Raw genomic sequence first — 26,699 nt, 5'->3', positions numbered from 1 at the left:
ATAGGGGACAGATGGTCTGGGGGTGTGGCCCCAGGCCTCAGGAGGTGGGTCATTAGGCAAACAGGCTGGAGAGGTTGATCTGAGACCCGCGGAGCCGGTGCACAGTGCTGGGCCACCACGGCCACCACGGAAGGAGCAGCCTCAGGCAGACACAGGACTGGGAGGATTGAGGGCTCAGGATCCCGTGTAGGCCCAGATGTGTGCCCAGCAGCAGTTCTTGCATAGAAGATTCACGATTGTCTGCAGCCCGGGTGTGACCTCCTGATTGTGGAGTCACTAGACTAATGGCCCTGGGAACCTGCCCTCCACAGGGTTTGCTGGGAGGGTGGGAGGCGGTGCTGCAGCCTGCCTGGTGGCCCTGGGCGCCAACACCAGCTGCCATCCTCATTTTCCATCATGGCTTTCATCACCGCAAGCTGCACCCCTCCCGAACAGCGGGTTTCCCAAGCTGTCCCCTACAACCCAAGCCCTCTGTGCTGGTGGTGCATCCCGGCTATGGAGGCCAGCGCCCACCACAGACCCCGGGGCCAGGGGGGCACCACAGCATTCTTCCTTGGCCCGAAGCAACCTGAGACTCCTGAGCTAATCTGCCAAGTGTACTTTGTGGAGGAATGCAGTTCTAACATGGGGACACCTTACGTTCTGACCTGGGTGACACTGTAGAGTTTGTGTGTGAACATGAAGGAGCAATCCTGGAACCTCAGAACCTCCAGGCTGGAGGAACTGGGGCAAGTCCCCCAATCCTCCCACTTCTGAAACTCTGTGACTGGCCAGAGAGCCAGTCCCCATGCTGCCCGGGCCTCACACCACAGGCACGGCCCAAATGGCAACCCCTTCGTTTACAGCTGTGCCTCCAGCATGCATGCCTCCTTGCTCTGCTCATGCCACCTGTAGGGAAAACAACACGTGTGAGTGTAACCTGAATTACGAAGGGGACGGAATAACGTGCACAGGTAGGTCCTGTCGGTGCGTGTATGGGTTGGGGCAGGGTGGGAGCAGGGCGGCACCTGGTCACAGCGCCTGGACCACATGCTGAGCCTCCACTCCTGCCTGGGTTGCTGTCCCAACACCTACCATCTGTGGGATTACGCGTCCTTGGTGGGTTTGCTCATGCCTGACTTGCCCCTGCCAGCTCACTGTTCTGTAATCGCCGTGCACACTCAGAGTGATGTGCTTTATTTTACAGAGGTTTGTGAAACTCTGCAAATAATCAAGCCTTTTAAAAATTTCAGAAAATATATTAAAGTATTAAAAAAAACAATGGCTGGGTACCTGGGCGGCTCAGTGGTTGAGCATCTGCCTTCAGCTCAGGGCGTGGTCCTGGAGGTCCTGAGACCGAGTCCCACATCGGGTTCCCTGCATGGATCCTGCTTCTCCCTCTGCCTGTGTCTCTGCCTCTCTCTGTGTCTCTCATGAATAAATAAATACAATCTTAAAAAAAAAAATAGAAACACCCAAACTCATTCAGCAAGCCACTGCCAGAGTGTAGGCCAGGGGTATGTGAGAAAGGGCTCAGGTATGTGAGGATGTCAGCCATGGGACCCTGGTGTCACAGAGGTAGGGCCTGTGGAGAAGGGTGCACTCACCTCCCAGTGCCCCCAAGCCCAGGCTGACCCCTACCCTGTCTGAAGCCCGCATTCCCCCAACTGTGCCTACATGCACCCTCTCGCTCTGCCCCCAGCTGTGGACTTCTGCAGACAGAACAATGGGGGCTGTGCCACGGTGGCCCAGTGTTCCCAGAAGGGCACAGAGGTGTCCTGCAGCTGTCAGAAAGGCTACAGAGGGGATGGCCGCAGCTGCACAGAGATAGACCCCTGCGCTGACGGCCTCAACGGTGGGTGTCACGAGCATGCCACCTGCAGGATGACCGGCCCGGTGAGTGCCTCCCTGGGGATATCTGGGAGCAGTGCTGGCCCAGCCCAACCACACGGCCCTTGGCCTCGGGCTCTGCGTCTTCCTCGAGGTCGTTCCCCTCCCCCGACAAAGGCTACACTTTATTATGTCTGCAGACTCCGTGCCAAGCAGCATCCTCAGCAGAGAAGGGGCACGAGGGGGAAACTGGGGAAATTACATGAAGTGTGTTGTTCCATCCATAGTCATGTGCCACCACCATTCACTGTTTTGTGTTGACGAATGTGCCAGGGTCACATCACACGGGGAACCTGGTAAAGAGTGGATGGCAGCTCTTTCTGCTGTCACGGCAACTCTTCTACAAATCTAGAATTATCCAAAGTAAAAAGGGTATTAAATCTAAAATGTCGTCAAGAAGTGGCAGGAAAAGTGCAGGTCTGGGCACCCACTCAAGTCTTTTTAGAGTGGGTTCGGTGACCTGGTGCCCAGTCCGTCTGTTGGGAAGGGAAGATGGTGGAAGACGATGTGCATTATGGTCATAAGTGTGAACGCAGCATTACTGTGTGAGCCTTAGTGCCCCTACTTACACTCTGGGGCCTGGGCTGCTACTTAACTTCACTGGGTTTCCGTTTCCTCACTCGGCTAATTTGATTCTGCAAATGGTCACCAGGCACCCACTGTTGTGCTGCTGTCAGTGTCAGGGACACAGCAGCCCCAACATTTACAGCAGCAGTGTCCACAGCAGCCAGACTAAGGGAGGAGCCCAGGCGTCCATGGGCAGACGACAGGCAAAGATGTGGTCCATATACTCAGCCGTCAGAAAGGGCGACGTCTTGCCATTTGCAGCAACGTGGATGGAACTGGAGGGTGTGATGTTGAGTGACATCAATCAGTCAAAGACCTTGATCATATGGTCTCACTCATATGTGGAATTTAAGAAACAAAACAGAGGATCCTAGGGGAACGGGAGGGAAAATAAAATAAGATGAAATCAGAGAGGGAGACAAACCATAAGAGACTCTTAACTCCAGGAAACAAACAGGGTCGCTGGAGGGGAGGTGGGGAGGGGGACGGGGTCACTGGGTGACAGGACTGAAGGGGGCACAGGATGTGATGAGCACTGGGTGTCATGTGCAACTGAGGAATCACTAAACTCTACCTCTAAAACTAATAACACACTATATGTTCATTAAATTGAATCTAAATAAAAAATTTTAAGAACTTATGGAGGGAAGGGGCGATGCCCAGTGCAGAAACAGATGCACAAAATACTTCCAGAATGCACGGAGAGTCAGGAAGCTCATGCAGTGGGCTCAAGTGATTGAAGGGCTGGGAGCTGCTTCACTTCCCAGGGCAGGGACATGTTTTCTGAAGACGTGACACCTGGGCTGCACTGACGGTTCACCGGGAGCCTGTACCTTAACTGTTGCTAGACAGGCAGCACCTTTCCTGTGCTTCTGGGCGCCTCCAAGGCTGGCTGGTGGCCCGCAGGGCACGCAAGGGTCCTGGGGTCCTAGGAAAGGGGCCTCCCACCTACTCTTCTGTCCCCACAGGGCAAGCACAAGTGCGAATGTAAGAGTCACTACGTGGGAGACGGGATGGATTGTGAGCCAGAGCAGCTGCCCCTCGACCGCTGTCTGCAGGACAACGGGCAGTGTCACGCAGATGCCAACTGTGCTGACCTCCACTTCCAGGGTCAGTGGGCTGGGGGCTGCTGGCCCAGAGTGCCCGGGCCTCAGGCTGGGGAGGGAATTGTTGCAAGAGCGAAAACAAAATTAAAAAGCCATGCCAAACAGCCCATGCATTGTCCAGGGCCCAGGGCCTAGGAAGTGGCGGGCCTCGGTCTCAGGAACAGCACAGAGCCAAGCCTGAGATGCAGGGGGAGCACAAACATCCTCCGTCACGCATTTTCCTGACCCCTGCTTCCCCCAGGTGCTCAGCAACTATCGACTGCAGCTGCATCCCAGGAGCGCAGCTGGGGTTTGAATAATGGGGGGAAGCCATGTGATGATGCAATTTCTTAGCAGCTGTCTTGCTAATGCACCTTGATTGGCTTGTGTGGCTTTGTCCTCCAAGGACGGTCTGAACCCACAGGTGTCACAAAACTAAGCCTCACAACACACAATAAAGAGCCAAATGGGACTTGCAGAGGTGCAGGTGAAGCTAACAGGAAATTCATCAGGGCCCAGAACATACCTGCGGCCGGGGAGGGAGAGACTGCAGAGGTTCAGACAGTGACTTGGGGCATCTCGTGCGCTGGTCCATCAGGGCCACAGAGGTCGGGGCTGGGCCGTGTTTCGGACGAGGCGACTCAGGTGAGGTAGTTCTTGCACACCTCAGGGATGACTGCTGGGTCAACACCTGTCACACGCTCTTAGTCTGTTCGGGCTGCTGAACAGAGTGCCGCAGACCCCACAGCCTAACAACAGAAATGCATTTCTCTCCTTTTTGGAATCTGGAAGTACCAGATGCAGGTGCCAGCGTATCTGGGTGAGGGCAGGCCCTTCTCTGGGCGGCAGGCCACTCTCCACCAGCCCTCACGCGGCAGAAGGGGCCAGGAAGCTCTGTGGGCTTCCATTAGGAGGGCACTGAGCTGGGACACCCAGCTGGCTCTGGCGGTACAGCAGCTGACTCCTGATGTCAGGGTTGTGAATGTGACCCCACGTAGGGTAGAGATTGCTTTAAAATACACACACGTGTACACCATGCAAGAGGGCTTTACCCCCATGACATCATGGCCTCCCTATGCTCCCCCAGTACCAACACATTAGGAGCTAAGATTTAAACCCACGAATTTGGGGAGGACGCAGACAGGCAGTCCATGATGTGTGTCAAAGCCCAAGACACATCATATCTCTTGGGATGAGCTTGAAGGAGCAAGGGAGATGCACAAGATAAGACCTGGTGCCCTTGCAAGGGGACTCCCAGTGTGGCCGAGGACCTTCCTGGAACCACAAGGCAAGGACAGGTGAGTCCTGACACACAAGATGGCAGCTCACCTCCTGCTGATGGGTCAACTGGAATGAGGGGGAGAAGAACAAAAGATGCTGGGAACAGGGACTTGGACAGATGGGTGTTTGCCTCTGCTCTCCTGACAGGTGGGAAGGAGCCAAGCATCCATCCACAGTGAATGGAGGCACCCGCTGTGGCCCATCCACACGGTGGGGTGTGGCCCAGTCCGGAACCTGCATGAAAGCTGCAAACATCAGGCCCCGCGCAGCAAAGCAGACACAGCAGGGCAAACATTGTGGACTTGGACAGGGTACTTTGAATAGGCCAAGTGACAGAGACAGGAAGTGGAATAGAGGTGACTGGGGGCAGCGGGGTGGGGGGGGGGACAGGGAGTCATGGTTTGATGGGGACCAAGTTTCTGTTTGCAGTGATGGAAAAACTCTAGAAACCGATGGTGGTGACCGCTGTGTGACATGGTCAGTCTACTGGGTGCCACTGGATGGCACACTTAACGTGGACAAAAAGGACACTGTGCGTTCTGTATATTCACCACAGTCAAAAGGATTTTAAAGAATGGTCAGAGATGGGAACGATGTGTAGGGAAGCTGAGAGAGGGAGGCGTCTGAGAGGCCTGGGACTCAGGGGGAGGCTCCCAGGACATCAAGGCAATGACCTCGCGGCAGCAGGGCCTTGACTAGGGAGAGGGTGGGCCTGGGGCACACAGGCCTGAGGGCGGGGTAGGGAATCACTCAGGTTTCCATCTCAGGAGAACAAGCCCAGGGCTGACTGGGCAGAAGCACAGGGAAGGGCACACGGTGTGACCTTTGACAGCTTGGCTGAGGACCTGTGTTCAAGGTGATGGTGAGGCGGCCATGCAGGGAGTCCCTAGGCCTCCCGGCCGTTGGAGGCTGGGACGCGTGGCACGACCGGAATGTTGATGGGTGAGTCCTTGCCTCGGAGTGTGGCGTCCAGAAAGTGCCAGGCTGCAGCCAAGGGCACGACCAGTCAGCCCGGCTGCCTGCTCCCAGGGCTGGCTCGCAGATGGGAAGCCGTTCAGCCCATCGTGATCTCGACCCCGAAGCACTGTGAATGACCCACACCCAACAGTAGCGCTGTTACCGTGGTACGTCCCCTCGAAGGCACTGTCGCAGACCACGTGGTCTTAGCAGGAAAATGAGGAAGCCCTCATTCCATCCTCCCTCACGCCGCTGTGCTGGCAGGACTGACATGGTTGCACAACCGTGCAGTCACTGCTGGGCGATAGGCAGCCATCTGGAACTTAGCTCTCTTTTTTTTTTTTTTTTTTTGGTGCAGAAAGTGACCTTTTATTAGCAGTTGCTGATGAATGTGACAATGTGCACATGTGACTTTGTTCTTGAACTCTTTCTGGTCTCTACATTTAGTTGTCTGCTACAAAAGATTTCAGCCAGGAAAAATATGATAAATCTTTGGATTTCTCAGGGGAGAAATGGCTACAAAACCTATTTAAGGGCATAGTGGCGATCAGAAAACCAAGAGTCCTTGGCAAAAATGCTCCTTAAAGTATTTTTTCTTGGCTGTAAAGTTCCCTAGAAGTATTCCATGATAAGTACTGAGGGGGAAATCATGTTGCCAGAGGAAATTTATGACATGGGGGAATAATCATGATTTAATGTCACGTTTAAAAAAAGATTTCTAAAAACTCTACACGCCGTATGCTGCCACGTTGATGTATGTGACAGGGAAATGTGTAGGTAAAAAGACTAGAAGAGTATGAATTGTATCAAAATTAAAAGTTACCAAAAAAGAAAGTAAAAATTCGTTAGGGGAAGGGGAAGTACACCAAAGTGTTAGCCATGGAGTAGCTATTATTTTGCGGGAAAAAGATTATACATGATTTTTGTTTATTTCTTTTCTTACCTTTGTGTGTTGCCCAAATTTCTGCAATCACATATGCTGGTTTTCTAATTCAAAAGAAATCAATTTCTCAAGTGATGTACTTCGACATCCCGTGAAGGACATGGCTCTCCGAGACGCCCTGGGAGGCAGCTGGCCTTCGGCTCTGCTCATCCTTTGCCAGGAGCCCTGCCAACCGGGTGGGCTGACCTGGCAATTCCTCTCTTCCCCCCTCTAGATGCCACCGTTGGCGTGTTCCACCTCCGCTCCCCACTGGGCCAGTACAAGCTCACCTTTGACAAAGCCAGAGAGGCCTGTGCCAACGAGGCTGCAAGCATGGCAACTTACAACCAGCTCTCCTACGCCCAGAAGGTGGTCCCTAGTTAGTCGGTCGGCACCAGGCAGGCAGGGTCTGCAGGGATGGGGTGCAGCCTCTTCTTAACACAAGGGAGACCTGGGCCTCTTTGGAGGGGACGAGGGTGGCCCTGGAACCATGATGTCAATTGGTTACCTACATCGGGCATGTGCCATTGTCAGGCTCTGTGCAGGTGCTCTGTTGGCAATACCGTCCATCCTTACAACATCCATCCCTGGAAGTAGGAGTCACTCTCCCCATTTTATAAACAGGGCAGGTGAGGCTCTGAAAGGTTAAGTAATGTGCCCAAGGTCACCCAGACAAGAGGCCAAATGTAGCCCTTACTACAAAAGTCTGATCTCTGCCCTGATGTCCCACCACCAAGGTAGAAGCACAGACTGGGAGTGCCTGCCCCACAGCTAAAAGCCAGAAAGAGGTCCATAACCAGAGGCCTCAGATCTCCCTGACCCCACAAAACATCTGAGTGTCCCTCAAATGTTTGGAGGGACAGTGAAGGTCATAAATGGGGATTTTCCCAGCTCTCAGCTGCAACCAGGGAGGAGATGGAGCTCTAGCGAAGGCTGTGGTCTTGGCCCCTAAAACCAGAAGCCCTGCCTATTTGGAAGGCCCAGCACCTTGGAGTTACCTGCTAGCGATTGCCCAGTGGGCATAGAGGAGACTGTCTACCCAGTATGACTTCAGGGCTGCTCCTCCAACCCCCTTACTATCCAGGCTCTGCCTTCCTTCAGACCTGACATTTCTTTACCAAGAAACAAAACCTATGATGCCAGGACCCAGCATATTGGAGGGTCTGACTTTCACTCTCCTGCTTGCCAATTTTGTGCCCTTGATGCAGCCATGGAAACCTCTGTCCTACTCGTATGTTTATATAGGACTAAGGTTAATACAGCGCAGTGACTGGTACACTCAGTTTTTACATTAAGAGCTCTGGAATAGATTGCTTGGGTTTGTATCTCAGCTTGCTGGCTGCATGACTTTGAGCACATTACTTAACTCCTCTCTGCCTCAGTTGTATCAATTATATAATAGGGATTTTTAAAGTTTCTATCTTTAGGGTTGGTGTGAGGGTTACAGATGTGGACATAGGAAAAGCCCTTACACCAGAACTTCACCCAGAGTAAGCTCTCAATAAGTATGACAAGGATGATGGTGATGGTGATCATGATGGTGATGGTGATGATGATGGTGATGATCATGGTGATGATGGTGGTGGTGGTGATGGTGGTGGTGGTGATGATGATGATGGTGCTCATGATGGTCATGGTGATGGTCATGATCATGGTGATGGTGATGATGATGGTGATGGTTGATGATCATGGTGATAGTGATGATGGTGATGATGGCAGTCATGGTGATGAACATGGTGATGGTGATAATGATGGTGATGGTGATGATCATGGTGATGATGGTGGTGATAGTGTGATCATGGTGATGGTGATAATGATGGTGATGATGATGGTGATTGTGGTAGTGATGGTGATGATGATGGTGATGGTAGTGGTGGTGGTGAATGAAAATGGTAATAATGATGGTGATCGTGGTAGTGATGGTAATCATGGTAATGATGATGGTGATGGTGGTGATGGTGATGATGGTGGTGGTGGTGGTAATGATGACGGTGATGATCATGGTGATCACAGTGATGATCATGGTGGTGATGATCAATTAGAGTTCTATTGATGCATAAGCAGAAGAATTTGCACCCAGGAGTAGATGGCCGAGAGTAAATATAATTCAAGAGCAAACAAGAGAAATGAGTGTGAAGGACTTGGGCACCTACAAGAAAAGGTATCATTTCACCCATTCAGTGAATGAATCAAGAAAAATTTAGTGAACAGCTATCGTGTTCATGGTGTAGGGGTACCTGGGGCAAGATGAACCATACCCCAGGCTCTGTGGAGTGTAAGGTCCACTGGAAGAATCAGACATGAACTAAAGGAGCCCACATTGCATATGCAACTGTCGCTGACCCATGGCCATGCATGTGTCCCCACAGGCCAGGTACCACCTGTGCTCAGCAGGCTGGCTGGAGAGTGGGCGGGTGGCCTACCCCACAGCCTATGCTTCCCAGAATTGTGGCTCTGGCGTTGTTGGAATCATTGACTATGGACAAAGGAACAACAAAAGTGAAACGTGGGATGTCTTCTGCTATCGGATGAAAGGTAACTGCCCTGGGCACCCTTGGGACTGCCGGCCAAGCAGCCGCTGAGCAGTCTTCAGCCTGGGCAGCACCCTCAGGGGGAGCCGGAGTGGCCCAGGCCTCCGCTCACCGGGCTGGCTCCATGCCTTTGCCTTCCAGACGTGAACTGCACCTGCAAGGCGGGCTACGTGGGAGACGGCTTCTCGTGCAGTGGGAATCTGCTGCAGGTCCTGACATCCTTCCCCTCGCTGACCAACTTCCTCATGGTACATGCCTACTTTGCGTCGGGGAAGGAGGGTTTGCGTCGGGGCCGTTATTGTAGACGCGAGTGCTTAGAAGAAGCCCCGGGCGCCATCTGGCTAAGAGCATGGGTAGCGGGCCGCACCGCCTGGATGTGAAGCTTGGCTTTGCCACTTACCTGCCACACCACAAGTTCCTGTCCTCAGTTTCCCCAGTCACAGGGAGGGACTAGCATCGCTGCGAGGATGAAATGAGCTACTTGGACCTGTGGCTAGCACGCAGAATGGCCACGTGGCCACCGCTGGCATCCAGAGCAGCTTAAGCTCCCTGTTCGCAAGCAGGGTGGGCACAGGCAGCCAAGCTGTGGCCAGCAGATTGTGGGCCACTTCCCGGCATGCAGGCAATCTGCGCTTAGCGCTGCACTTAGAGCCGCTGCAGTGCTGTACACATCAGGGCCGTGAGGAGGGAGGAGAGGCCTGCAGCCAGGGGAGGCTGTGGGGCGGGCCAAGGGCCTGAGCTGACAACAGTCACTAGAACAAGAGTAACATTTATTGGGCATTTTTTTTTTTGCACTGTGCACGCATGAACCCATCAGAGCACTTAGAACTCCGTTTACACAGTGTCAGTTCCCCAAGGGGAAGGACCTTCTCCACCAATGGCTGGCATTTAGCAGGCACTCAATAAATACTTGTTACGAGGGAGCAATCCCCATGTGACTTTATGAGGTCACTTACACTATTAATCCCATTTTGTAGGTAAAGAAACTGAGGCTGACCCAGGTTGAGGGCACAGCCATGGAGAAAGGACAGGGTACAAGTATACGCTTGCAGGATTAGGGTGGAATTAAACCCAGGACTCCAAGATGATGAGTGTCTATCCACAGACCACAAGTATCCCTGTAACTGTTCTGATATTCAGGGTCACCACAAACACAGTGAAGACCAGCACATAAGCCAGTGGCTCTGTGGTGTGGGAGCTCGGCTTGTGACAGCTCCAGAAAAAGGGTCCTAACAAAATCCACTGACCATGTGCTCTTCAGCACATTAATGAACTTCTCTGGGCTTCAGGAGCTCTGTCCGCATGGCAACAGAGTTGAACTGGGCAGTAAGGTTTCTCAAGATGTTTCAGCAAGTATTTATTGAGCACTTACTATGTGCATGAGCTACGTGCATGAGCTACGTGCACAGAACAGACACAGAATAAACAATGGAATGAATGAGTAGACAGTACTGGAAGCTAGGAGGTGACCGTGTATATGTGGGGACAGGGGAGGGGAAGGGGGGCAGGGTTCTCGACTTGCAGAGTGACACGGGGCAGCCCTGGTGAGGAGACAACATTTGAGGAAGGCGTCAAGGGAGGCAGGGGAGTGAGCCATGCAGACACGGGGCCAGAACATTCCAGGTGAAGGAGAGAGGATTAAGGGTGGACAGCAACTGCGTGCTGCACACACTTGTGTGTGGGCTTGGAGGGCAGCAAGGGGGCTGGCGCGGCTGCAGCCCCGTGGGGTGGGGGGGCACAGCCAGATGGCCGGGGCGACCGGGCAAGGGTGGGCTCACGCGCCAGTCTTTGTGAGGCCTTTAGTGTTCCCGTGGTGCGCGCAGGCCAACGGGAGGCCCAGGGCGGGACTTATCCTCACATGACGGGCTATCCCCACAGCCGAAAACAACAAGATGGGAGGTGGCTGGAGTAGGCAGGGTCAGGAACCTTCTGGAATGGGTGGTGGGGCAACTGTGTGCAACCCCCAGCCGGCCCTTGCCCCCTACTGACGGCACTCTCTCCCCCCAGGACGTGCTGGCCTATTCCAACAGCTCAGCCAGGGGCCGGGCGTTCCTAAAACTCCTGACAGACCCGTCCCTCCGCAGCACCCTGTTCGCCCCTCACAACAGCGGGCTGGGGGGAAACCAGGTGAGGCGGGCTCCTGGGGCACCGCGGTGTTAGGGACCTGCCCACCTCCTCGCCTCCCACCACCCCCGCCAGCTACCAGGGCAGTGCAGTGTTAGGGACCTGCTCGCCCGCACTCTCCGAGCTCCGGCCTGGGCATGTGGCCAAGCCCTGGGCGGTGGGGGGCGGGGGGGAGTGCCCAGAGGCCATGGCATGGGCAGGTGGGGGGCAGCTGCTGGGTGCACGGAGGGCTGGCCACCCCACAGCCGGCTGCCCCTACCCCTGCCCCGGCCCCCCTGGCTGAGAGGGCAGGGCCTCCACCGCTGCTGCCCACACTCACCAACATGCCCAGCCACACAGCCGGAGACAAGCGTGAGGTTCCTTTCTCCACGCTGATGCACAAAACCAAGGCCCAAGAAGTCATTTCTTTTTCTGTGTCATCTTCATTGTTAAAAATAAAACTGCCCGGCTTCACCTCCCTGTTGCTCGCTTCCGTCAGTCGCTGTCTGGGCGGGACATCGAGCACCATCTTGCCAACATCAGCATGTTTTTCTACAACGACCTTGTCAACGGTACCGTCCTGCAGACCAAGCTGGGAAGCCAGCTGCTCATCACCTCCCGCCGCGACCAGCAACAACCGGTGAGAAAAATCCCCTGGGTTTACTGGCACGAGAGACAATGCCTGCAAAGCTCTTAGCATGCAGGAGGTGCGTAATAGATGGCAGCTATTATAACAAACTCCACACCTGCAGTCAGGTTAGCGCACGGTGCTGACCAGTGGGCAGCCTGCGCCCCAAGGGGAGCACACCCCGAGGGACTGCCAGCCCTGGAACTTATCAAGGTCAATGAAGAACTTTCCATGAAGCCATTTTTAAAGCTGACTGTCCGTCTCTGCTTCACGGTGGTGGTGGTGGTGGTGGTGGTGGTGTTGGTGAGGACAGTGACGGTGACAGTGATGGTGAGGGTGCTAATGACAAGAGACGGTGGTGGTGGCAGCGGTGGTGACCATGCCAACCACGATGTCAGAATCCTAGGCACTTGTGAGAATCCAGTGACCAATGCGTGTGGCATGTGAAAATAATGTGTGACCCGCAGCCAGTGCCAGATGAGTGTTGTTTCTTAATATTGACCCGATTAATTACTTTTTATTGAAGATTCATGGTTCAGACCAGTGTTTCTCCAATTTTAAAGTACACTTGAGTCCCCTAGAGACTTGCTGAAATGGCGACTGTAACTCAGCCCAAGGAGCTTGAGAGCTCAGGTTCTGCATGTCTGTGAGCTCTCAGGTGGCACCGACATCCCTGAGACGGGAGAGTACACACTCATTAGCAGGGGGTTAGATCCCTTAAAAATCCGTTTTCTGACAGCCCAGGGTGGTGTTCTGAGCAATAGACCTGACGTCCGGAGGCTCACGGTTTGCCCTTTGGTACCTGCGTACCTCGGACAAACCGTTTCCTTCTGGACTCTCACCCGGTGGACAAGCGGGTAGGACAGGGTAGGCCTTGGGGTCCCCACAGCTCTTGGATCTGCTTTGTCGCCCACGGGCCACGACTCTGTTCTGGGCCATCCAGATGGGGAGCAGAAGCCCTGTGCTGTGGTAAGGACAGGCTGGAGCCCCATCCTGGGCCTCAAGAAACAGAGCCACTTCCTTCTGGGGGGCCCTGTGGGGGAGGATGCCAACGGCTTGGAGCTCCACCAGCCCCGCTCTTGCTTCCCAGGAGACCAGGTTTGTGGATGGGAGAGCCATTCTGCAGTGGGACGTCTTTGCTTCCAACGGGGTCATTCATGTCATTTCCAGGCCCTTAAAAGCACCCCCCACTCCACTGGTGAGTATCCAGGGCTCCTGGGGGGGGGGTGTCATGTCCTCCCCCAAGCAGCAGGCAGTAGCTGGAAGCCCTCTCCTCTGGACACTGGGGGTGGGGGTGTCCGTCCATCTCCCCCTGCCCAAGCAGCAGGCCGTAGCTAGGAGCCCTCTCCTCTCCTCTCCTCTGGACACTGGGGGGGTGTCCATGTACCCCCCCAAGGAGCAAGCCATAACTAAGAGCCCTCTCCTCTCCTCTGGACACTGGGGGGCCTCCCACACCTGCAGCAGGGCAGCAGGCCTCAGCTGTTAGGCCCTGTTCCTCCCACTCCTGCTCCTCTACGTTAGCAGCACAGCTCCGGCCACTGTCAGTAACTGTAGAGTGAAAGGGCCACAGAGACGCCACCAGCAGGGGAGCGAGGAACCCCAGCTCTGGCCTGCCCCTCCACATCGCCAGCCATGCACCCCTGGACAAATCCCATGGCATCTCTGAGCCCCATTTTTCTCATCTGCAAAACGGGCGTTCTCATGCCTACCCCTGGGTTCTTAGGAGGACCCGAGTCCATAAGTAGGACGAGGACAGTACCTGGCACGGTCGAGCGAGCATAGCCTGGCTGGTGGTGGTAGGTCCTCTCTGACCGTGTGACAGGAGGGCCTAGCCGCCTCTGGGAAGCTCCGCGGCACAGCATTAGGGGCACAAGCTCTAAGGCCCAGCCGCTTAGCGCTGGCTGTGTGAGGGCAGGGAAGCACTCACCCTCTCTGTGCCTCAGTGTCCCCACCCCCACCCCCGCACATGGAAACAGTGACATCTGTCGGGTCCCAGGGGCTCCGCAGCCCTGGGCAGTAGTGAGGGCAAATGCATGCCATGCTCCCCATCCCCATCATCACCCCGAGTGGCCCAGGTGGCAGGAGCGGGGCGGGCTCCCGGAAGCAGTCCCATCCTGGGAGGGCGGCCGGGCAGTCTCAGCGCCTCCCCTCTGCAGCCACCGGCCCACGCCGCAAGGACAGGGATCGTCTTTGCCACCATCCTGGTCCTCGGAGCCGCTGCTTCAGCTGCATATTCCTACTTTCGACTAAACCGGAGAAGAGCGGGTTTTCAGCACTTTGAGGTGAGAGAGGAACGCAGATCCCAGCTTGACTGGCCGCTTACCCAGACTGGAGGGCTTGAGGGCTCGGCGTACCCCCGGCCTCCTGAGTGGGGTTTGGGGTGGGGATGCTCCGGTCCAGCTGCATGGCCCAGGGTGGGGGTGCGAGTGAGCAGGGTCAGGGGTCTGGCCCTGGGTGGCGGTGAGCAGGGTCGGGGGGGGGGATGCTGGTGAGCAGAGTCAGGGTGGGGGGGGGGCAGGTGAGCAGGGTCATGGTGGGGGGGAGGGTGCAGGTGAGTAGGGTCAGGGTAGAGGGGTGCTGCTGAGCAGGCCTGGGGGTCTGGCCTGGGGGGGGCATGAGCGGGCCTGGGGGGAATGTTCAGCAGGCCTGGGAGCACCCTCCCTTGGAGGGTTGGGGGGCTGGGCACCCATTCTGAGGGGCTAACGGCCTCTGAGGGCAGAGGCTAGAGCCGGGGCCGATCATCAGGCCTCCCTGTGCAGCCACCCTCCGAGGTCGCCCAGTTGAAGTGCTGAGCACACACATAGGTCCATGGCCTCGGCTGACCCAGGGCCACCGTGGGGACAGGGTCTGGCAATGGCCTCCATTCTGCGCTCTCACCCCTGGCAGCCAGCCAGCCAGCGGATGAGGACAGTGCACACCCACCTGCTCCTGAGCCCCGGCACCAAGGACACTGTGCCTGTCCTACAGGGCCTCTTACACCAAGTTCAGGGACAGGCAAAGTCACTCTGGGGATGGGTGTCATTGGAGTGGTGACATGGGATCAGGCTGGGGCATGAGGGGGCTCCCAGGGCAGGGGCAGGCCCGAAATGCCCTTGGAGCAGATTTGGGTTCGGGTTCAGGCTCGGGTGGACGGACACATGGAGCCTCTGAGCCCATGGCGATCTGAGAGGCTCTGGGGAATGGGGGTGGGCCTGGCTTCACCGTAACGTGAGCAAGCCTCCCCTGCCCTGGGGACACCCTGGCTGTCAGCTTGTGCCCTGTGCCCATGTCCCCACAGTCGGAGGAGGATATAGACGTCTCGGGTCTTGGCAGCCAGCGGCCTGAGAACATACCCAATCCCTTGTACGAGAGCAACGCCCCCACAGCCCCAGAACCTTCCTGTGACCGCTGTATGGTAAGTTGGCATCTTCGCCTGGAGCAGATGCATCTGGGGGTCAGAACGACAACATCTTCCAGGCAACAGGCCTAAAAGCCAGCACTGTGAGCTGACAAGCCTCGTGGCCACTCAGGCTCCATGCGTTTGTCTGGGTGATGCCTCCAACTACTCAGGGTAGCATGGAGAGGCCGAGGCTGCCCACCCCAAGCTTTCGACCTGGTGAGAAGTAAGAGGCCACACAAAGACTCTTGGGCTCGTCCTGCTGCAGAAAATTGTGAGGTGGGCAAGGCCAAGAAGGACACGCCTCACAGAGGTTCCCCCTTAAGTTACGCTTTGAACTTACATGTGCACATGGGGCTGCCTGGCTGCCTCCGTGGGTGGAATATGCACTTCCTGATCTCAGGCCCCTGAGTTCAAGGAACCAGTTTCCTGCCCATTGTCAGAGTTGCTTCTTGCCTTTAAAACTACGTTCCTTTTGATGGCAGCAGGCAGGGTCCATGGACCCAGGGGACCCCAAGGGACCAGCTGAGAAGTTCCCTGGCTCCTCACAGGATGGGGGCCGGCAGGAAGTGCCACAGTTTACTAAAGATGCAGGGAGAGCAGGCTCGGGCAGGAAGGGAGCACGGGTGTCCTGCTTGTTCTGGGCCGGGGCTTCTGTGGAGGACGGTGGTTGGCGCATGTGTCCCCTCGGGCACCCAGGAACTGGTTAGAACCGAGACAAGGCCCGGAGCTCTTCCTGGTCTGGTGGCCAGTGGCCGGGAACACACCTGTGACTTAGTCCCGTCCTCCTCACCTGGTCTTGCCCTTGATGTTATGTGTTCTAGAGAAATCATGAACTCCTGTCCCACACGAGGACAACACACTTGTTTGCATTAGGAGGCATATGTAAGGTGGGGTCGGGTGAAGGTTCTGGCAGGAGAGGAAGCAGGGAAAGGAGCAAACGCAGGTTTCCATGGAGCCCTCAGTTTCCCCAGCTCCCTTGGATCAGGTCGTTTACATCCAGGGGGACATGTTCCATCCTGGTATCCCAGGAAATAGGCACTTGTTTCTGGTTAGTGATCCCCGAGCCCGTATGGGGCCCCACTGACCTCAACCTGGGGGCAGCTCGTGGCACGGTGCCCGATGCTCCCCACAGGTGGAAGGTGCACCTGCTGTCATCCTGCTCGATCCAGGTCTGTGCTGAGAAACCAGGAATAAAACATAATTCTTCCCTGTACACGAAGATAAGAAACGTCGGCAGCTAGTGTGGACCTCAGGGGCCGGCCACCAGCACGACGCAGGTCCCGGGAAATAACCCACACCTGGGCTGCTGGTTCAGATGCTCGGGAGGCAACTAAAGCTAGGCAGCAGCTGGGAGGATTTCCTGCAAGGACGCAGCTGCCGCCCCCCCCCCCCAAGGCTGCAGCCGGTAGCTGCCCTCGCATCCGACGGCCCTGGGATATTACACAAGTACCGTGTGGCCATGTGCTGCGACGGGCGTCATCGTCCCTCTGCTCAAAGCACTGTAAACGCCATGTTCCCCTGTCCACGGAGCACGACTTATACCTTCTTTTTTTTTTTTTTTTTTTTTTTTTTTTACGACTTATACCTTCACAGAGGGAAACAATCAGGGCATGTCTGATTTTGTTCTCCCAACCAAGTCCACGAGAAGGTTCCCACGCAGATGTGGGAGGGGGAGGCCGGCTATGCGTCTGCTACCTGGTGGCTCAGTTCCACATGCACTGCTAGCTGGGGGGGTTCGGGGGACGGTCCCCATCATGCTTTGCACCCTCCACGCCTCTCGCTGCCTGTCCTCTCCTGACGGCGCCGCCAGCCCCAGGCATGGAGACTCCTGACACAGTACATGGCGTATCCCAGACATGGGACTCACACAAACCTTTCCCATCAGCCCAGGGGGCAGAACTGCCCCAGGATCAGAAGTCCTACAGCGGGGGTGCTGTCCTCTACCCTCGTACCTGGCACTGTCGCAGCCAGCCCGGACACCCGGACGCAGCTCCTGCAGCCTCACAAAACCTTGGCGCCATCAGAGGTGCACACGGCACACAGCTTGGGGTGCTGCCTGGGGAGCACAGCTTCTGGGTTCTGAGTAGACTCCCACCAACGCGCCAGAGTTGGAAGAAGAATGTTTAATCTGAACGCAGGTTTTTGTGATCATAGAAATCACCTTTTCGTAGGGAGCTGGTGCCATCCTCAATGTCGTATCTCATTTAATCCTCACACTTCCCTGCATACCATCAAGGCCCTTCACCGAGTAGGAGAAGCCAGCAGAACTGAGAAGACCTGTCCTGGGCACAGAGCTGCAGGCCGGGCTGCCCCCAGGCCGCCGCACCTGCCTCCCGACCCCAGACAGCGCCGGACACACACCCCACCACACGCCCTCACCGGGCACCTGGAGCAGTGTTTCAGGCTGTAGGGATGGAAAAAGGTTTCCTCTGCCCTCGTAGGGTCCCTGGCTGGACCTGGAAGTAGTCGGACAGATTCACGGGGAGAAAGCACAGAAGCTTCACTGAAAGTTTGCACGTAGGTGGGATCCCCCCTGAGGGAACGAGGACCTGATGAGACCAGGGCAGAAAGCTTCCGCGATCTGTGTGAAGACCTGACAGGACTGGGTGGGCTCTGGCTCAGGGTCGGCACCGTAGCCAGGTTATTTGGAGATGGGTCCTGGCTCCAGATTCCTCATCCCCAGGGATCAGCGTTGTCTTCTGACCCCGTAGGGAGGGCTGCCCGTCCTGCTGCTGCTGCTGTCTCAGAAATTCCTTCAGCCTGAGATACTTAGGGTGGGGAGGGGGTGGACTGTGGGGTGGCAGGGTCTCAACTCATGGAGGCCCCGAGCAGCGGCCCGAAGTAGTGCTCCACCCGCAGAGACTGGGCAAGCAGCAAGGCTAGCAGTGGGAGTGGCACGGACCTCTCTCTTTTCCAGGATGCTGAAGGCCAGCAGCGGGACAGCAGGGACCCCCTGGGGGCACTGTGAGGGCCCTGCCCTGCCCACCTGCCCCGGACACCCACCTGCCCCGATTGCCCACCTGCCCTTGGCCGCCTGCCTGCCCAAACTGCCCAAGCCACCCTGCCTCCTCCAACAGCCCGTCACCATGCATCTTCAGCACCAGCTGCCCTTTGGAATGTCAGGTCCTTTAACACTTCAAATATGAAGCACTCAAGCATACCTCACCTGTCTGGTGACTCTAGGGGTTATCTCATTTCCGTGGGTGACCAGGTTAAATCCACCCACCTACCCAGGGGGCCCAACTCTCTGCTGTCTCTTTGTACCCTCAGATGGCACTTAACTATGTCCTCCCAGCACTAACCATGACCTTGCCTCCCCTCCCTGTTAGACCATAAGCATCCGAAGGCCGAGGCCTGCCCCCGTGCCCCCTGTGTCTCAGGGTCCAGCACACACATGGTGCTCAATAAATGTTTATGAAAGAAAGATAATGATCGCCAATGGAACAAATCTGGTGTTTCGAGAAACAAAAATACTGTGTGCTGCAGGAAGGGTCAAAGTTTGAAGGTGAAGTCCAGTTATTCGGGCTCATTAAGGGCCATGGCATTTAGTCAACACCTGCCTTAGGAATTCTTTTTTCTTGGTTTTGTTTGCTTGTGTTGGAGACATGATGACCACAGGGAGACAACACTTCCCCTCCCGAGGGTGGCTGTAATCAGACAGGTGTGGGCAAGGATGTGAAGTCAGACCCCCCCACATTGCTGAGAGGTGGGCAGTGAAGTGGTGTGGCCATGCGGAGAAGTGGCTCCATTCCTCAAATGTTTAAACACAGTGTTACCACGATTCAGAAGTTCCACTCGGTCTACACCCGGGGAAGTAGAGAACACGTCCCCATGGTAACATATCTGCCCGCTCATAGCAGCAGGATTCCTAACAGCCAGAAAGTAGAAACGGCCCCAATCTCACAAAGGGACAAGCCCATGGTGGTACTTCCCTCCAGGGAACTCTCATCCCACTAAAGGGGGGGTACTGATGACACAGCCCCCCCCCCCCCAGTTCTGACTTTGCCGGGCCGCTGGGCTGGAAGGGGCAAACCAGGAACCACACCCTCCTCCCCTCCTCAGGGGCTGTTCCTTTTGGGTCCCTTAGGTCCTGGTAGGGCTTTGCCACAGCAGCACGCAAGCACAGAGCACACACAACAAACTGGACAACACAGTTCAAACTTTTATTTGGCAACAAGTTTGATCTTAGGACATCAAATCAACATTGGGAATAAATAGCAAATTCACATTCAGAATAAATATTAGGTCTGCGTACCCCTGCACGATCGGCCTGATGCCACAGGGCGCAACCTGTCGCTCTGCTAAACTGCGGGGCCAGAGCAGAGGCGCGGGAGCAAGGTGAGTCCCGGAAGCCGCCAGACAGTGCAGGGTGTGCGCCCAGGACCAGGATGGGGGCACTTGGGATGGACGCCTGGGGAGGGGGAGGGGAAGAGGAGAAGGGGTGGGGAGGAGGGGCTGGGAGAGGGATGAGGAGGGAAGCAGGCAGGGCTGGAGCAGGTGCTCCCAGAGGAAGAGGCATGACTTTGTCCGAGTGGGGGATGCTCCAGGGCGTCCTGAGGTCCCCAAGGCTGTTCCAGGCAGCGCACAGCCAGCACCATGTGTGGCACAGTCATGGGCAGAGCACTCAGCCAGGCCCCTCACTACATCCGGTGGTCTGCCTCGTGCAGGGAACACTGGCCACAGAATCCATGTACCTGGAAGCCACTTGTAGGGGTACAGCAAGCTCTCTACCTGCGTGCAGGCCCTCGTCTGCAGGCCCGGGGTGCGGGGATCGTTGCCACCAACACAAAGCACCGGGTGTGGCGGGGAGGGCAACCATCGGGGGCGCCCAACCCGGGCCGCAGCCCCACCCAGGGCGGGGAAGGGGGCGGCAGGGAGCAGAGCTGACCACCAGCCCTTCCCGGCTGAACCCAACCCCGCGGGGCAAGCCTATCCCCTCCCTCCGAGGTCCACCGGCAGTTAAAGGCTGACTGAGCCCGAGGCCAAGTTCCCAGGTGCTAGTGCAGGCGAGGACAAGAGAAAGAAAACACACCCACACACAAGGAAATGAGTCTTAGGGGGCAGAACACAGGCTCCCTAGTGGCTGAATAGAACAATCGAGGAACCTGCCTCCAGCCACATGTAGTCTTAGAACATTCTGGACAAGGGCCCCAAGGGGGCGTTTGGCAGCAAACGAGCCTGGGGCCTAGGGAACCAACTCCAGGATTCAGCAGACTCTACGGCTTCTGGGGCCCCAGGGGGCAAGAAAGGAAAAGCCGTTTAGTTCACCCAAAGCTAAATTAGTGAGGGGGGAGAACACATCTCATTTCTCCTCTGCAATAATTAACAGGGTCAATGCATTCAAAGCAACTAGTAACTCAGCGTGAAATGTGCCCACACCAGGATCAGAGCATCTGTGGCATTAGTGCTGGTGGCAGAAAATGGGGCTGAGGACAAGTCTTAACAATTTAAAAAAAAAAAAAATGGCTACGTCAGGAGAAAGGAGGGCATTCTAAACCAAACCCCTAAAATATTTTAAAAGGCAAGTTTTGTCTATAAAAGCCACGGCAAACCAGCTGTGCGAGACCCCTCTGAGGCAATCTGCGGGCCCGGGGCCTCCCCGCTGTCCCCTCCCTGCCGTCCCCACCCACGTGAGAAGCAGAAGCTGCTTTTCAGTGTACCAACCAACTCTATTCCGTTCACGTTCCCAGCTGACTGTTCACATGCTACAAAACACACTCCCTCCCCTTGCACCAACGTGCCCTCCTCAGTGCGCACCATGAGACCAGGTGCCCGAGCCTGGCCGAGCCACAATCTCTCCCGACCAAGCAGTGGCAGGAAGAATGCCTCTGTCCGTCCTTGAGTGGCCACCAGCCACAGGCTCCGGGCCCCTGGGGACAGGTGCCAGGCCCTGTGAGCCCAGCACGCCGTGTCCAGTGGCCCAGAGCTGAAGTCTCGGCTGACACGATGTCATAAGAGACATTCCTCATTCCAGGAAAACCTGCTTCTCCCCCAACTAAAGCCTGCCTCACCTAGGCTACCCACCCGCAAAGGCAGCTTTAAACCAGTGCTGCTTCCGTTGGGTCACCCAGACACCGCTAACCAGCACCTAGGACGACCAGTACCTAGGACACGTCCATGACCGACTGATTGATTAGAACTGGTGGAGGGAGAGGAAAACATTCTTTATTTACCTCGTTGCTCAGCGTCTCCAAGCACGAACCCCAAAGCCAAAAGCAGCAGTGTGTCTGCTGAGGGCCCCACCACTGGGCGCTTCTGGGACCCACCTGCACTGTGGTCACCAGGCTCCGACAGCCCCTGCTGCTCACGACGCCTGGGCGCTAACACCCAGCAGGCAGCGCTGCCCCTTGCTGCCCCATCCTAGGAAAACAGGCCACTGTGCTCATAACCAAATTCATTGGTAAAATAAAGGTGCGGAAGGACCTACGGGATCTAAAGGGCAGACGAGCAGCAGCGTGCAGGGGACCTGTAACTCGCTTCTGAGTTTCCCTGTCGCAGCCAGTCTACGGGGGCCAAGCTGTCATCGACGGCCGGTTCCCATCCACTCATCACAGTAAAAGCGCGGACAAGGCCAGCACTGCACAGCCCCTCCACAGACCTGCCACTGCGGAATAAGCGGGCGGGGCACGCGCGCTGCCCTCAGAATGCAGTGGGACACTTGATTCTTGCTCACTCCGCAAGGCCATTCCTAGGTGTCCCCTCCCACCCTACACCCCAGGAACACCACCCCACTCGCAGACAGCCCCACAAACACAGCAGGGAAGGGGTCTCGGGTACCGGGCCACCTCCTCTGCCCCGGTGGAAATGCCTGCGTGTCACCAAGTGCCCAACACAGCCCTGCAGGGTGACAGCGCAGCCCTTCCCGACCAGGACACTTCGGTCTCCAGCTCTGTCTTCTGTCCCCCCCGCAGGCGAAGAAAACACCACCTGGGTGGACTTTTCCAGGCTGATAACGTGGTGGGAGGAGGCCCACCACACACGTGCCCGTTCCTCTGACCTGCGCATTTCCGCACCTGGAGCCTACGCCGACGGTCCTGCGGCCTTCTCTGCTCTGCTCTGCTCGCCTCCCTGCCCGGGGAAGGGGCGGCCAGTCCACACAGGCAGCAGCACAGGTGTCCCAGCGGGCGGGAGGGCCCGGGGGGCACGGGTACCGCGGCAGGCGGGACGGCCGGGGAGCTGACCCCGAGGGCCGCCAAGGCTCAAGGACTCGCAGCTCGTCTGGCTCCTTCACAGAAGACTCCCCGGGGAGGCCGGGTGTCCCAGCAGGTGAGGTGCCAGGAGGCCCGGCGGCTGCGCTGCGGCGCCCGCCCCCGCCGCCTCCCGCCCTGGGAGCCCCATCGGAGCTGGCTGATGTCGGAGCTCCCTGCAGGCCGCAGCCGCCGAAGACCTGCCTGTGCACCGTCAGCCGTTTTCCACGGAAGGGTCTGGAGCGGTTCCGCGGCTGGCGCGGAGGAGCGGCACCCGGAGCTCCCCGCCCACCCGGACCGGGCGCCCGCCACCCGCCACCCGCCACGGCCACCTGCAAACGCAGGGCTGACCTGACCGCAGGGCTTCCGCGCGAAGCGGCCGAGCGCCCGGCGACCAGTGCCAAGGCGGAACTGGCGACCGCCGGCCTGACACAGGCTCGGAAGGCAGCGCCACGAGGTGCGAACTAAACATAAAACGGCGGCGTGTCGGCGTCGTTTCCAAAAGCGACAGTCACCTGGGACCGAGTCAGCCGCGGCGCGTCCAGCCGGCGGGGGCGGGGCTGCGGGCGGGCGGGCGGGCGGGGCGGGGCCTACTCGCCGCGGGCCTCCCGCAGGGGCGCGCGGGCGCGGGCGCGGGGCGGGGGCGGGGGCGGGGGCGCGGGCGCCGTCGGACCAGGCGGGCAGCTCGTGCTGCAGCGGAGTCCTGCGCGGGTAGAACGTGTGGCTGACGTCGTAGCTGAGCAGGCAGCTCAGGGACGCCATGTAGATGTCGGCGAACCGCGACAGGCGCCTCAGGAAGTACGTCGGGTTCTGGTCCGTGCGGAACAAGCTTCCGAACTGGGCGTTGAAGAAATTCTTGGTCATGTCCCTGAAGGAGCAAGAGGAGAGCGCGGCCGCGGAGAGAGGAACGCCTCAGGACGCCGGACCCGCCAGTGCGCCCGGAGAGGGGGGGCGCCGAGTCCCCTGCGCAAGGATGCGCCCCTGCCCTGGTCCCTAGAGCCGCCTCAGTGGGCCCAGGCCCTCCCCCTGCACAGGCTCCCCGGCCGCGGGGGGGGGGGAGGGGGGTAGAATGTTCTGGGTGCAAACCGCCCCTCAGCACAATGGGATCGAGACCCCTCTATGAGGTCACTGTGACGACTCCCCTAAGAAGTGACAGCCCGTGAGAACTCACAGTGCTCCGATAGCAGGGCGCCGAGGAGGAGTGGGCGGCTCCAAGGGCCTCACACCTTGCCACGTCCCCTCTCCACTCCCCAGGAGGGCTGCGACCCCTCTCCAAACCTCAGGGAGGACTCTGTCCCTTCTCCACCCCTCGGGGAGGGCCCTATCCCCTCTCCACCCACCCCCCTCCCCGGGGAGGACTCTATCTCCTCTCTACCCCCGGGGAGGACTCTGACCCCTCTTCACCCCCCCCACCCGGGGAGGACCCTGACCCCTCTCAACCCCCCCCCCCCGACTCTATCCCTTCTCTACCCCCGGGAGGACCCTGACCCCTCTCCACCCACGCCCGGGAGGACTCTATCCCTCTCTAACCCCCCAGGAAGGCTCTGACCCCTCTTCACCCCTCCCGGGAGGACCCTATCCCTCTCCACCCCCCTCAGGAGGACTATCCCTTCTCCACCCCCGGGGAGGACTCTGACCCCTCTCCACCCCCCACGGGGAGGACTCTATCCCCTCTCCATCCCGCAGGGAGGGCTCTGACCCCTCTCCACCCCCCCCCCGGGAGGACTCTATTCCCTCTCCATCCCCCCCGGGGGAGGACTCTGTCCCTTCTCCACCCCCTCAGGAGGACTCTGACCCCTCTCCACCCCCCTCCCGGGAGGACCCTATCCCCTCTCCACCCCCCCGGGAGGGCTCTGACCCCCTCCACCACCTCCTGGGAGGACTCTGTCCCTTCTCATACCCCTCCGGGGGAGGACTCTATCCCTTCTCCACCCCCCTCAGGAGGACTCTGACCCCTCTCCCCCCCCCTCCCGGGGAGGACCCTATCCCCTCTCCACCCCCCCCCCAAGGACTCCGACCCCCTCCAACCTCTGGGAAGGACTCTGTCCCTTCTCTACCCCTCCGGGAGGACTCTATCCCTTCTCCACCCCCCTCAGGAGGACTCTATCCCCTCTCCACCCCTCGGGGAGGACTCCAACCCCTCTCCACACCCCGGAGGAGGACTCCGTTCCCTCTCTACCCCACCGGGGGAGGACTCCATCCCCTCTCCACCCCCCTGGGAGGGCTCTGATCCCTCTCCACCCCCCAGGGAGAACTCTGTCCCCTTTCTACCCCCGGGGAGAACGCTGTCCCCTCTCTACCCTCCAGGGAGGACTCCGTCCCCTCTCCACCCCCCAAGGAGGACCCCAACCCCCGCAAGCAGGCAATCCACTGCTCAGAGCCCAGGACCCAGGCAGTGACCACTCCTTCCACACCCGAAGCCGTCCCAGCGGGTGAGGAGAGGTCACGCACAAGAGCTTAAGTGGTCTCAACAGCGTCTGTGTATACGGCATCCTTCTTAGGGAAGCTCAACTGTCCACAGGCCTCTTCAGACTATTGTTCCCCTAAGATGTCCCCATCCCAGACCTCAGACTACAGGGGGGCTATCCTCACCAATAAGCATTTCAACACTGCATGCTTACATATCCCTGGTTACAGATAAGCCCCGGGGCTCAGGAGCCCTGAGAATCCACTGGGGCTCAGGGCCTGCCCCTATGCTGTCCCATGAGCAACACTGCACAGCATGACCCCCACCGGGCCACCAGCTGCCCAAACATGAATGTCAAGCAGGCAGGGAGAGGGGTGGGCAGTGACAGCAACTTTAACCCTGGCATTGAAAGGCAAAGGCAGGAGGTTTGGGAAAGGTCACTGCTGCACAAAGAAAGGTCACCCATCCCACACGACCACAGACATGCTTGGTTCTGGCGATGTCAAGAGTGACCTTCACCGCTGGCAGCTGCACAAGGAGGGCTGCCTGGGGCTGAGCGGGGTGCAGACAGGGTGGTAGGCTCACCGCATTCAAAACAGACCCCTCTTACCTCATCTCCTTTCTTTCCTTCTTCCACTCCTGTAAAACCAGCTGTGACTCGGCATCTCTGTGAACCTGCAGGATACAAGCTAATCACGGAGATTGCTCTCGCTGCACAAAAGCTCATTAGATTACGACTTTTTTAACAGGCAGCTCTTAGAAGAATTCTACTCCTTGAACGTGAAAATTTTTCTTTGTGTACAGAAAGTAGGATTATAAATGGTTTTAATGTTTTTCCTTCATGTTATATTATCCTCTAAAGTGTTCAAGAGAAAATAAATCATGGTTTTATAAGAGACAAGCAGGTAGAGCACCTCTGGAAAAGCAGAGGATTCCCTCGTTGGGCTGAAATGTGAGCAAAAGGCAAAAAGAGAGATGACCACTGCCCACATCCTAATAGACAGAGTCTCCCAAGTGTCTTGTGGCTGAACAGAGATTGCCCATGGCGGGGTCAGAGGCGCCAGTGATGGCAGGGACAGGGGGGTCCCCAAACTCATGGTCACACAGCAGCCATAGGACCCGGAGGAAACACCAAGCAAGCAGACCACGTGCTTCCCATGTGGGAGCCCAGCCCTCTGCTGCCTAGCATCTGCCTAGCTCCACTGCCTGACGGGCAGGCAGCGGCAAAGGGTCTCGGCCACCCACAAACCCGCATGCACAAAGCCTGTACCTGGGTGTTGTGCCTGTACCGGCAGGGGGCAGCTCCCAAAGGGGGACCCGGCCATGCATGGCAGGAGTGCTGGAGACTGCGACGGCTCCTGGGAGCCACAGAGGCTCTGGGGGCGTGCTTTAGTCTGCATGCTTCACCCAGGAAAAGGCTCACTACAGAGTATAGGCTCCACAAGTATGTGACTGGATCAGAAACGGCACCAAAATGTATAGGGTGCCACAAACACAAATGTCCATACACATGCACACACATACACATGCAAACACACATGCATGCACACACACACACACACACACCTGCATACACATACACATGCACACAAATATACACACACATGCACATTTGTATTCAGCACCTACTATGTGCCCAGCATTGTGCTCGATGCTAAGGGTACAACAGAGGACAAGCAAGCTCACACACCCCACAGGAGGCACACGTAGGTAAACAGACCGTGACAAAACGAGCAAGGAGTCCGTCCATGAGTGGGAACCCCCGACCTCTGCCCACAGCCCC

General features: G+C 57.5%; 2 protein-coding genes across 7 annotated transcripts in view; one reads left to right on the top strand and one right to left on the bottom strand.

The window, feature by feature from the left end:
* STAB2 (stabilin 2) overlaps window positions 1-18,737 on the top strand; it is a 137,623-nt gene extending 118,886 nt beyond the window's left edge. For 2 of the 6 annotated variants that reach the window (XR_008665915.1, XR_008665914.1), the window contains exons 58-70: window positions 846-953; window positions 1,682-1,875; window positions 3,405-3,546; window positions 6,917-7,050; window positions 9,051-9,216; window positions 9,354-9,460; window positions 11,220-11,339; window positions 11,815-11,955; window positions 13,034-13,141; window positions 14,100-14,225; window positions 15,221-15,337; window positions 17,208-17,839; window positions 18,240-18,737. Coding sequence is in view for 1 of the 6 variants with exons in the window: in XM_055336600.1 (XP_055192575.1) it covers window positions 846-953; window positions 1,682-1,875; window positions 3,405-3,546; window positions 6,917-7,050; window positions 9,051-9,216; window positions 9,354-9,460; window positions 11,220-11,339; window positions 11,815-11,955; window positions 13,034-13,141; window positions 14,100-14,225; window positions 15,221-15,337; window positions 18,240-18,290 (1,514 nt within the window). In the remaining 5 variants the exon portion in view is untranslated. Of the gene's footprint in view, window positions 1-845; window positions 954-1,681; window positions 1,876-3,404; window positions 3,547-6,916; window positions 7,051-9,050; window positions 9,217-9,353; window positions 9,461-11,219; window positions 11,340-11,814; window positions 12,023-13,033; window positions 13,142-14,099; window positions 14,226-15,220; window positions 15,338-17,207; window positions 17,840-18,239 lie in introns of those variants that run through there. The other 4 variants (XM_055336600.1, XR_008665916.1, XR_008665917.1 and 1 more) reach the window with 4 other exon arrangements.
* Window positions 18,738-19,173: 436 nt separating this feature from the next.
* The window catches only part of NT5DC3 (5'-nucleotidase domain containing 3), a 51,015-nt gene continuing 43,489 nt past the window's right edge, over window positions 19,174-26,699 (bottom strand). Inside the window, exons 13-18 of the mRNA XM_055336452.1 lie at window positions 25,527-25,591; window positions 23,104-23,377; window positions 22,861-22,935; window positions 22,347-22,763; window positions 19,578-19,733; window positions 19,174-19,275 (exon numbers count right to left, since the gene is read on the bottom strand). Coding sequence (XP_055192427.1) covers window positions 19,174-19,275; window positions 19,578-19,733; window positions 22,347-22,763; window positions 22,861-22,935; window positions 23,104-23,377; window positions 25,527-25,591 — 1,089 coding nt within the window. The remainder of the gene's footprint in view (window positions 19,276-19,577; window positions 19,734-22,346; window positions 22,764-22,860; window positions 22,936-23,103; window positions 23,378-25,526; window positions 25,592-26,699) is intronic.

This window comes from Nyctereutes procyonoides, unplaced genomic scaffold (assembly GCF_905146905.1).
Source record: "Nyctereutes procyonoides isolate TBG_1078 unplaced genomic scaffold, NYPRO_anot_genome, whole genome shotgun sequence".
Classification (NCBI taxonomy): domain Eukaryota; kingdom Metazoa; phylum Chordata; class Mammalia; order Carnivora; family Canidae; genus Nyctereutes; species Nyctereutes procyonoides.
The sequence above is the reverse complement of the archived record's forward strand: the minus strand, read 5'-3'. Positions and strand labels throughout refer to the sequence as shown.